The following is a 12,127-nucleotide window of genomic DNA, read 5'->3' as shown; positions in this document are numbered from 1 at the left end:
GTCGTCCCTTCTGTAATAGCTGGAGTAGCATGCCAGGCCGATAACCAGGCAGACCTCTCCTGTTCCATTAAAGTCTCTCCTCCTCCTCCTTCTATAATACCGTTTGCACACTCATATGCTAAGGATTTATTGACACACGCATTCATGCAATCCCTGGCAAAAAGTGTAGCCTGTTTTAATCGCATCTTTATGAACCTGAGCTTTCAATAGGATTTGTTGCGTGCACATAGAATTCATTGCACTGGCTTGCAAGTCTACTGTGGCATCAGCTGCATCGTGTCCTTTTTACATGTCACTCTGATATTGACTGCAAGTTGACTGAAGTTGACTGCAAGAGAGTTGTGCAACTGATTTGAACCAAGACACAATTTTGCTGTTGCTGACAGGCTTCTGCAAAAGCTGCATCCACATGGGAGAATTCATTCCAACCATGCCACAACATTTAGTGTTTGTGAGTTGCTCAAAGTTTTAAACGTAGACTAAAGTAAAAAAATCAAGCTCACATAATAATAGTTGTTCGCTATATTGTGAATGAAACATTTTCTTTGGTAATGGACTGCAGACACTCGATCACTCCTTGCCAGTAAGTACAGGTCCTGACGTCACCTTCTGGTCATTATGCTAGTTTTTTTTTTGTCTTTTTGTCTAAGCTACTGCACTACCTCTTCCACAAATCGTCCAGCATCCTCCTACATATCTCCATGCCTAGGAAATGAGGTTTTGAAACTTCAAGGCTTCTGTGACATTTGCAGACCCCTTGTCTGATTGGGGCTCGAAGACTTCTGGCTACATTAGAATATACTCCATCATTTCCTTGCCTGATATGAAACAACCGGAAAGGTTCAGATTTCTGAGACTCAGTTGCCAGACTGTTGCCTATACCATTTTGTAATCAAGCACCTGCCCGTAACACCAAATGTGAATCACCATCCCTGAAGGTTAAAGCTATTTCGTTTATCATTAGTTTATTCTGTGGTTGACTTAATGCTGCCCGATTTTTACCAGTTAAGTTTGACTCCACTCTCTTGCGTACAAGTGTTCCAAGCGTAGTGTGTTTAGCTTTTGTGCTGTGTGAAACGCACTGTTTTAAAACCCAGGCACGACCACCGTTCAACACGAGCCTCTCCGTCAACGCCGTCACGGGTGGCAGCGCCGTACCACCCTCTAGCCCCGGAGGAAGCAGCCGGTTCCGCGTGTCCCGCGTCTGCCTCGAGTCTGATGCCGAGAATGGGCCTGTTCCGGAGAACCCAAACCCTTCTAACCCAAATCTCGAGCGCTCCCACAGTGCCCCTGCCACCGTGCCATCCCGATTCACAGTGACACCCGTGAATGGGTTCGAACCAACGGCAACCGTCAGCGAGGGGGCAGCCACTGAAAAGAAAGACGAGCAGGCAACAACGCTGAATGCGGTGACCACAGAGGAGGAATCACGCAAGCGCGGTGAAGATGGTGGAGGAACCAACGGCCTTGACCAAAACGAGGAGGACAAAGTGGAAGAGGAAGACGACGAAGAAGACGAGGATGATGATGAGGAGGACTTTGTAGGACACGCAGTCTCAAAGCCTGTTGCCATCTTGACGTCCGGCCCCGACCGCCGAGGGAGCGGGGACACGGGCGACTTTGAGGAAGCAGAAGACAGAGGCCAGGAAGAACCAGTAGAAGAGCAGGAAGAGGAGGAGGCCAAGGACTCACTCTCTGCGCCACCCCTGCCGATGCCTGGAAGGACAAGTCCCACCTGGTTCATGTACCCCTCCGTATCGTCATCGGTGGCGCCGAGGAACGGGATGGCGGCACCCCCTGGTGGCGGCGGGGAGCGGAAGCGTAAGATCAGCTTCCAGTTGCCCGAGGGAACTACAGGAGAAGGAGGGCGCCGTCTCATCAATGGGCGCGGCGACCGGCGGATGAGCACACCTGCTATGCCTGTGTCTAACAGTTCTGCTGCGCGCAAGAAGCTGTCGGCGCTAAAGCTGTGCAAGCGGCTCGAGAGCCTGGACTTGCGGAGCACAGTCCCCCTGTCACCAACCCGGCTTTTGGAAGGCTGGGGTGAGTGTCGCTACCTCATGACGCTGCTCGAGTCTTTTCTCTGACGCCAGCTTGGGCAGAGGTTGTGGCCTCAAATTGAAAACTCTGTTATGTCGGTAGAGAGAGGACAGCACCCAGCTGCGGCAAAGTTCCTGTGTCATGATGTAGCTAAAAAGCTTACTGTCCTGCTTGAGTGCAGGTCATCAGTGTTGTACCTAATCATATTACTGTTGCAATGCATGCTGTACAAGTTTCCTCAAAACTTTATGTCGGTGATGATAACTGTAAAACTGCACCAGTATGTTTCACTTGCAGTTAATTCAAGATGACATTTCTGGCACCCATGTGGAACGGAGTCAACATTTTGGGACAATGCTTTACTTACGCTTATAATAATGGAATTAATGCTGCTTAACTCTCTTAAAATGGTAGCCACACCTGCATGAAAAGTTGTGAGCGAAATTCTCAGTCATTCTCAAATGGTGATTTTGTTTTTGCTGGGTGCATGAAGAAAATAGAATTATGTTCGGAAGTGAGGCAAACAAAGAGACTCTTCGATTTTAGACAGCTGAATCAGTGTGTGATGTACAGCTGTGGAATGTTGTGCCTTATTCTTTTTTTGTGTTCACACTCTGTGTCTACACTTTTTTCGAGTTTTAAAGTTTTAAGTTGTTCACTGTACATAGAATACAATCACTCAACTTCTCCATCATAGCCTCTAGCTAAAGGGCCTGTGCTTAGTGATTTTGAAGATTGATGCTTTTCATAATTCTAACTTAACATAATTTGTGGTATCTTTGCAAAGTTATGTTTTTATTATGCTATAAATACAGTGCTTGGTTCCATGGGATGTTTTTAACTACAAGCCTGTTTTCTTGCTCTGATCTCAACTAAAGTTAAGGATCTGTTTTAACGATCTTTGAGCATTCAGTTTTATCTGGGTTAAGGCCACTTGCAAACAACAAAAAATTGCAAATACACTTGTGTTAGCTGATTTGCCATGCCTATTTGGGGGGCACATAAAGGGGAAAGTCGTAGGCTAGTGCCTTGACTGGTAGTTAAAGGGTCAGTTCAGTTCAATCCATCTCAAATTTTATTTGGTTCTTCATACAATACAAAAAGGACAAAAAAACTGTTTGGACCCATAGCTGAGGGCTAGTAAATGGGTCCAAGTCAGACATGCAATTAAACAGGCATTTTTCAAGTTTTTGCTGTGTGTAAGTTTGTCTCAAAGAAAAATTTATCTGCTCAGAGTTACAAGTTCCGTAGACCACAATGCCATATAGTACAACTACACTGAACATGGAGGTATCAATAAAACTTTGTGCCAGGTGATTTGGTTCATTTTGCTTGAGGGGATACTTGTAGTGCGACAAAAAAACAGACAAGGGACAGAAGATGAAGATGAACATTCATCTTCTGTCCCTTGTCTGTCTTTTTGTCGCACTACAAGTATCCCCTCAAGCAAAATGGAAGTATCAAGATGTACACTGATGACTGACCAGTCGTGCCACACTTAGTGGTTTTATGTGAACTTACGCTGTTTGCATACAAGCGTCTATTCTTCGTACTTCTGGTTTATTAAATAAAGCTTACGCAGGTTCTGGTTCAAGAAAATTTGTGCCTAAGCTATTTCATCCGTTACCTCGTTAAAGCCTCTTTTGGACAGGCTATCAGTCAAGGAGGACGCTACAGTGAGTTTGAGCTAGATCAAGGGTCTACACAGCGTATGCTCCGCACTCATGACAAACTCACAAATAGTATATGTGAAGCTCTTCGAGGCACTGAAGCTGCCAGTCCATGCGTAGTATCGAGGCTTATAGCACACCATCACACTGTGACCCTTGAGTCAGCCTCTTGCATTGCAGAGTCGGGCATCATTTGTGAACAGAAAGAGCCAATAAATCACAACAGCACTGAAATTATTAACACATTGGACCAGAAAAGTATTTCTAGCTTCACAGTGCTTGGGACAGCATATGGTGAAACTTAAGGTAGTTTTATTTGAATTGTCATAAAAGGTATAGTAGGTCTCTGAATTCATTTTCACTGACTCGGATTTTTTTTAACGTGCATAGACGTGCACAGCACATGAGATGTGCTTTACAGTTTCCTTTCATCAAAATCTGTCGACTGTATGAAACCCTGATCACGGCAGCCGGATTTCTGATCGTATCGAATAGTTATTTTTGAAAAATAGTGTCAAAAGAGCCGTGGAACAATTTCTCCGATTCTTGCAGCACATCACATCCCATCGTATATGTTTCATCGTGCCACTTGTCTGTTCGTTTGTTCCGTGCTTTGAATTAACGCTGGCCGACGCGTGTTTGTTGCCGCTTTGTGGTGTCTTATTGTCTGTCCTTGTCCTTTTGCAGCCTTCCCAGAGCCCTCTGTGGACTTTAAGTACCCGCCAGAATGAATGCCTTCCTCTCGAGGAAGAAGAAGGCGAGAGCAGTGAACCAAGGCTGAGCTGGCCTTTTCTAACGGAAGCTGGACTTGCTTGCAAGAGACAACTGTGCATGCGCCATATTGAACTAATGTTCCTAAAGCATTTGAAGCGGACGATTTTAATTGTTTATAAGTTATTGCCTTTTCTTGGGCAGCTTTTCTTCTCCCATTTTAATTTTTTTTTTATTGGCTTCATGTGGGGTGTCGACGCACATTCTGTGCTGTTTGACACTCTGTGTTTTCTGTGTTTGTACGTGCGCTTTTTCGTGTTCCCTGCTGTCACAAAGAAAAGCACAAGTTTTTGTGTCCACTGGTCACAACACCTATTGTGCTGGCTGCACACGGGTGCAGGTAAGGTCTTTACTCTGAATATGTGCCACAGTGTAGGTTCGACAGTGAGGAAATTGCGAAGCATTGTTCTGGTAACTTTAAGTGAGGTGATCCAAAAAGTTTTTTCGTGTTGGACTTCGCAGCTGGAATGCTTGGAGGAGCGGCTTGAATGATGACGTTGTGAGATGATACATTTGTTATTAATCACTCATACAGAAATGCTGTCGTACATGAGTATGTATTGCTTGAAAACTTGTGGCTTAAAGCTTGTTCATTGTGGTTAAGATAAAACATAGTGAACACCTATCCCAGGTGAGCAAACTCCATAATAAGCTAGGCAGTAAATGCCATTTCTCTCATCCAGGTTCTTTGATTGCTTTATTAAAATGGAACTGTGAACTACTCGGCGATGTACTTGCGTCATGTGGCAGCATGGAGTGACGAAAGATGAACACAAAACACCATGACGGCATTCTTGGCTCTTTGTTTGTGCTTCTATCCTCACTGCCTAAAAAGGCATCTTTTTTACATTACCTTTATCTTTAGTGAAGACATTTAGTCATAACTGCTTGTCATAAAGCTCATTGTGAAGCTAATGGACAGACTTTGGGCACTTCAGCCTTGCGTGGCGGAATAGGCCAATGTCACAGGCGTAAACACTTGCGGCAAATTTTGCTGTGCATATATGCTTGCTTTTCTGTTGTGACATCGTAAAAGCTGTCACCCTGTGTACCATCATCCTGTTATACATAAGCATGGGGGGTATCATAACATTGCATTGCCATTTTAAAAGCCAAGTTTTGTTTATTTCTGCCTCCTTTGTATTTTTATGTTTTAATCTGATTGACCTCTGGGGATATTGATCGCGTCGGGAGTTAATCCCATCTGTCTTTATTGCAGGGAGTGCAGTAGAGGTTCTGCGTTTTTATCTTGGTCACAGTGTGTGGTTTTTGTCATGTCATCATGGCTGCAGTGGTGGCCTTTGTCTGTTTCCTTTTTTGCTTTCTTTTTGTTGTTGTCACAAAGCCATCGCCATACGAGCTGTCATCAAAGAAAGCAGTTTCACAAAGTGTTCTGGTTGCGTGTTGATGGAAGACTGCGGATGTATCAATACTGGGGCGACTGCATATCGTTGGTTCTCGTGCATGAACAGGGATGGGAAAAGTTGACTGTTCGGCTACCCATGGTAGCATTGCTTCCAAGGCCCGACTCTTTTGGCCAGCTTCCAATAGGATGGCACATTACATAACATCACTCTGCAGTGGTTATGTGCAGATTCGTTACGTTACAACCAACCTAGTAAATACAGATGCAACTAGCAAAGCTTTGCTTTGTGTCGCACTTCTGTTGTGGTTCTTCCATTTTTACACCATTTTCCTTCACCTGTGCTCTCACCTATAGTGCTAGCTTTTTCATCCTTTTCAGGGCTCCCAACTGCTAGGTGGTTCAGTGGTGCTCAATGCTTTTAGTTTGTGTTCTTTTTTCTTGTTTGAAAGCATGCACAGACACTGTGAAGCATGGACGACCACAGAAAGGCAAGAGCAATGAGAAAATACTGCTTCCCATACCTTTCTTGGTGTGATAACCTGTTATACACGCTGTTTCTGAAGCAAATCAGTGTTTCTATCTTGTTATGTAGCAAGATGTTATGAAAGTAGGTGTTACTGCAAAAAATATTTTTATGTGGACATTTATGAAATCCAAAAAAATGATGCATTTAGTCGACAGATACAACTGGTTGACGCAGATTGAAATGCATCTATGATAACCACAGTGCATCTATGTCAGAAGGACATGACTGGGCTTGGCAGATGTGTTTATTTATTGACTGTTGCTATGAAAACACTGCACCACCAAGATGCTTGATGCTGTACTCAGCCATGGATCTTGCAAGCATACTACATAGTTCAAGTAAAATATAGCTCTTCTCTTCCGAAAGCACTCTGAATATCCTGATCTTTCTGTGCAAGGGATACTCACATGAGTGCTAATTTGTAGGTTCTTTATGTGTCAGAAGAATTTAGTTGCATTTTTCTGGCATTGCTTGCAGTTGTTTAAACGGTTTCAGGACTGTATTTATGTGATTGTTGTAACACTACATCGCTTGTGTGATATACCCCATGATGACTGCAGTGTAGCATAATGAAGATGAGTGACATTACCTATTGCACTGTTCACCTTTTGACCGCTCAAGCAGCTACTGAGCTCTTGTACTACGTGCAAAGTCGACGTTAGGGGGGTATTCACGTGCCTGTTTAAGCTCCTGCTCTTCAACTCAGTTGTGAACTTGGCGGGCTGAATATCTTTGACCTGGAGTTCATGTTATCAAACCTCATTGTTGTGTTAAAAATGCAGTAGACTCCCTTCAAGAAGCGTGGACATCTGAATCAAGTTATTTAGACACGCTTTGTCAAGACTGGCACAGCAGGAAATAGCACACCTGAGAAGAAAGCACACACAAGCGCTTGTGTGTGTCCTTCTCTTGTGTATGCCATTTCCTGCTCCACCAGCCTTGGCAAAACCCTTCAAAGCAGACATGATGTGACATTGTATATGTGTTCAGCTTAACTCTGACTTCTTAAAGGCTTAGCAGAGTATGGGTCAGTTTTAATGAGAACATATATAGACACAAGTAGTAAACCCCTAATGAAAGAAGCATAAATGGGGCAGGTTTTGCTAGGGAACACATAGCATGCACTCCAAAGATATCTTTCAGAAGTGCTGCACACAGCACCTTTTGTCAACCATTCAGTAGTAGTTGTTTTCAGCCTTGCCTTTTATGTCTTGTCACCCTCTGGTTGTATTCTGTCTTTAGCCAATTCAGTGCAGTTGCTGAAACCTAATGGCCTCTTGGCACTGTAGGGTCATAATGGGTGTGGCACTGTTGGAGTTATCATTAATTATATATTTATTACATTATGTCTGTCGTAAACTGAACAAAAGTCCTGGAGCTGTTCAGCTTATTAAGGAACTCACTGATGGAAGTTCATCTTAGAGGGAATCTACTGTATGTGTATGACACTTCTCTGATGCATCATTAAAGGTCACATTAGAGTGCAAATGACTGAGAGATACGCACTTGATGTTTTAAAGTTATTGGAGCAATCCTGGAACAGTTGTTATTCCTGAAGGCGAAATGTTCAGCAAGAGTTTTTTTACTGCATGTATTAAGTCAAAACTTAATTGTTCGGTACATATTTCTATAGAAGTTCACCCATTCGCTTGTAAACATGGCAATTCGCCATCCTCGCTTTAAAATATTTGCTTCAAATATGCATCAGCAAATGATGTCACATGCTTGAGTGCTAATATTTTGGTAGTATTTTTCACACAAGGTGACATTACGTACTCGCTGCTTTCGAGAATATATGGCAGGAAAAAAAAATTACTTTCTCTTCGCTTCTTTTGGACACGACCATGACATTGCGGGAAAGTTAATGTTTCAAGAGTGCTGGAATTCATGCGCTACTTTTTGGCAGTGAGGCGGGCACAGACTGCAAATACCCTAAGCTTTTAGATGATAGTGAAAGCAGTGCATGCGACTTTATCTTCAAGGTGAGGATTATTTCTCGAACTCTGAGGCTTGCACTTCAGGTGCAGCTTGAGCCCTGGCTTGGGAATCTGAAAGCGTACAAGGCAACGTTCATCATTGTAATATGTGTGGCTGTTTACATCTGCTATATATATTCCATGAAAAGCAACTGAAAAAGAATGTACTATGCCGAGAGAAAATTTTATCTCACCGAAAAGATTGCTAACGTGGATGCGTTGCCTCGATACAAGAGCACTGGAAACCAGATGTAGCCCCATCCCAAATGAGTCTAGAGGCTTGTCAATGGCACCATTTTCATCATCAAATACATCTCTCAATGATGGCATAGCAGAAAGCATCACGCAAGTGTTTAGTATACAAAGATCAGGAAAAAACAACTAAAGAAATGGGGAATGCGACAAGTGCCACTTGGCAGTTCACAAACTTGAATTCTTGAAGATTTTTCACAAACATGAAAAATTTTACGTGCTCTAGATTTGCGATTGTCTTAAGAGCCAAAGAAAGTGAAAATTTCTCGCGTGCAACCTTTTCAACGAGAGTTATTGCTAATTCTTACCAACAAACCAGACCTTCCTGTGCCGTTCCGGACGGCCCGCTGAAGTGAGTCAGTATGTTGGAATGTTGGACATATGTATTAACGTGGCATGTCCCAGTTGCATCTCTTGCCATGAATAATTTGCCACAACTATGATGTAAGCAAAGCAGCAATTTTCGAAATTATGTTGTGTTCAAACGAAGTTCCTATGGTACACATCTGGAATTCATGAAAGCACAAAAGATTTCTTTAGAATTTTCTAAATCTGCATATTCTGCTGCACACAAGCTTATGCAGCCTCATGCTGAGAAATTAGCCATCAGCAGACATGTCTCGTACAAAAAGGTCACTTTTTAAATCGTGCTGCATTGAAACCATTGTTCTGACCTACGAGTTGTGAGAATTCAGTTACCCACTTGTATCATGTCCACAACAACAGATCAGATATGCATGTTTTTCACGCAGAGGTATTCGACCTAGATTCAGTGTTCTATATGTCACCACATTCAAGTGATGTACATTCAGATGTGTGCGTGACATGCCTCTCGCATTCAAGGACCAATAGCGAAATTCTACGCTGCTTACTGTACGGATTGTTATTCATCTGAGCATTTTGTCAAAGCACAGAGCTGCGCATAGAACGTTATGTGGTCGATGCTGACAGCTTGAGGTGTAGTGATATCAGTGAAGTTTCTTGTAGCTTGTTTCTTCCTAATTAAGAAACTGCTTGGCACATCAGTGTTGCTAGTACATGTTTGATGTGCATTTGTATGGCGGGTACCTACAGGTTCGCTGTGGTTACTCTGGGTAACCTACAAAACATTTGCAATACGCTTGAGCTCTAATGGCTAAACAATGACACAGCTGTTTCAGCCCAAGTTATATCTCATACGCTGGGGCTTGTCAAATGCAAGACAAGCTTTACTTTATCTAGCCATGCTTTGCAGCTTGCGTGAAGCACTGGAATATGGCCACCGTTGTGCTCTAGTGCTGCACAAAACTGCTGCCTCACACCATCCACTTCTCCTTCGACCCTATTATGTCACCACATGAATGAAATCCTTCAATTTCATTTTGCTGCCACACTTTGCTTTCGTGGCTCAACGGGCAGCCCTCGTGCCATAGCTGAAGAAAGTTTCTGTAGCCACACAGCCCATATGTAAATATCAGCTTAACGCCATGCCTTGCCACTACTTTCTTCATAGGAAAATCATAGCTAATCAGTGTCTTGTAATCCTTGTGCACTCAAGCTGTGAGTTTTGCCGTGTGATTATAATGTGCATGCACTGTCATAGAGATATTCTTTGATTGCCATGGAGCATAATGCTTTGAACTCTATAGAAACCTCTCTCTGCTGTTGCTGTGTATTGTGCTGATCTCATGTGTGATCCATAGTCTTCTATGTCTCCTTTTGCTCTTCGAGTGCCAGTAGGAAATGGTTGCAAAGACATTGACGCGCTTTGTTTGAAGAGGCCATACACTTGTGGGAGGCTAAGAGTCATGTTCATTGAAACAGCATTAACAAGTCCGGAAGGATATAAATGTGCAGCTTGGACTGTGATTGAAGCGTTAGGATTAAGCGTTTTCAAATTATGAATAAAAAAGCACCGTCGCAGTGTATTTCACATCTTTTTAAATGTGCGCATGTGAGCAGCACCATTCTTCTTGTGCAGCTTATCATTACTGTTGAATATGTGAGGTTTCTTACACTATTTCTTGCTCTAAAATGTCTTTCATTTAGCTGTGCAATGTCAGATTGCACTTAGCTGATCAAGTTTGAGTGACACCATGCATTCGTTACATGCAAGTTAGGTATGTCAGATTGAGTAGTCTAGCATAATCAAAAGTCCTAACTTTATATTTGTATGTAGCGCTTGTACAGGGCAACTTTATGAAATGCAAAAAGGCACTTGTTAACTTTTGGTGCATATCTGCTTGTTCAGAAGTAGTGGCTTTGACCATGACAACAATGGTGTGGAAGAAAAGTTGCAGTGTATGCTGCATGTTGATGAAACATTTCTTGATCGGTGTAGTTGGTTGTATGGTAGAGATCTCGCCATTATCATGTGCTTTGATTTTTTTTTTTCTGCTATCACTTTTTGTGTTTTACTTCAACAGCTTGGCAGGGCTGCATGAATTGGCATCATTGAAGCACGCTGGGCCTCATACCTATAGGACACGAGTAAAATGTACATAGGCTTGCATATTTAGGGTTAGACGTTGGCAGAGAGTGCAGTTTCACTGCTTTTGCGTGATATATACACATATAGTAACCTGCTGTTATGTATATTAATTATGTTATACTTTGCACATAGCTTCGTGTCCTATACTGATGTCAAGTGCGACGAATTAGAGGAAGAGCCTTTATTTTGTATAGAAGAGCCTACAGAACCCCCAGAAGTTCATGTTTTGACAGAGTCTGTATTTGTGTATGTGTCGTTGAACATTAAGTGTTTAAATGCTGTTGACGTTGTATTAAACAACCCTGAATGTATATAACTGTTCAATAAATTGATGGTCATGTTAAAGTGTACTATGCTGTCTACTTGGTGATTCTTTAGGAACATGAGCAGTGGCTGGCTACTTGTCGGTGAGTGGGATGACATATTCTGAAAACTATTGTTTCAGCTGAGCAGCAAACGTACATAGTTATAAAATTCATCGCCTTTTCGTACTGGGCCTACAAATGTGGACGCGACCTAAACCTAATTGTATTTTTTATACAAAGCAAAATTCCGGCCTTGAATTGTGCACACTAACCATGTTAAGAAGTTCATGTGTACATGCCGCTACAATTTTCGGTGCCACAGACAAAACATGCTGTGGTAGACTTTCAAAGTTTTTCATCCATAATTTGTTGACATGGCGCCTTAATGCCCAAAACCTCACAGTGGCATTTTATTCTTCCCATATATGTGCCATTCTTATGAGCATATACTGTACAAAAAGCTCTCGTTAAATGCAGGCATCAAAAATCTTGCATTTCAATGGAGGAAATTGGATGATTTGAGTGTTGAACACTGTTCGGGAAGATCACCAATGGAGATATGTCTCAGACGGTGACCTTTTGTATGGTGAAACACATGGGAATTCTAGCATGTGGCACGTGGAGGCAAATCACTTGCATGCTTGCTCACTTAAGGTGGAGAAAGAGCTGAGAGGAAGCTCTGATATTACTTTTGAAAGTGGAGACGTTCTTGTGCATTTGCAACATAATAGTATTGTCAAACGTGGATTCT

At 42.6% G+C, this 12,127-nt stretch overlaps 1 protein-coding gene across 3 annotated transcripts in view; it reads left to right on the top strand.

Annotated features, from left to right (window-relative positions):
* Positions 1-11,421, top strand: part of LOC144133422 (uncharacterized) — a 363,299-nt gene extending 351,878 nt beyond the window's left edge. For all 3 annotated transcript variants that reach the window (XM_077666514.1, XM_077666513.1, XM_077666512.1), the window contains exons 12-13: positions 1,098-2,043; positions 4,398-11,421. In XM_077666514.1, coding sequence (XP_077522640.1) covers positions 1,098-2,043; positions 4,398-4,441 — 990 coding nt within the window. In that variant the 3' untranslated portion in view covers positions 4,442-11,421. The remainder of the gene's footprint in view (positions 1-1,097; positions 2,044-4,397) is intronic.
* The last annotated feature ends 706 nt before the right edge of the window (positions 11,422-12,127 follow it).

This window comes from Amblyomma americanum, chromosome 5 (assembly GCF_052857255.1).
Source record: "Amblyomma americanum isolate KBUSLIRL-KWMA chromosome 5, ASM5285725v1, whole genome shotgun sequence".
Classification (NCBI taxonomy): domain Eukaryota; kingdom Metazoa; phylum Arthropoda; class Arachnida; order Ixodida; family Ixodidae; genus Amblyomma; species Amblyomma americanum.
This window is presented reverse-complemented; position numbering and strand designations above follow the sequence as displayed.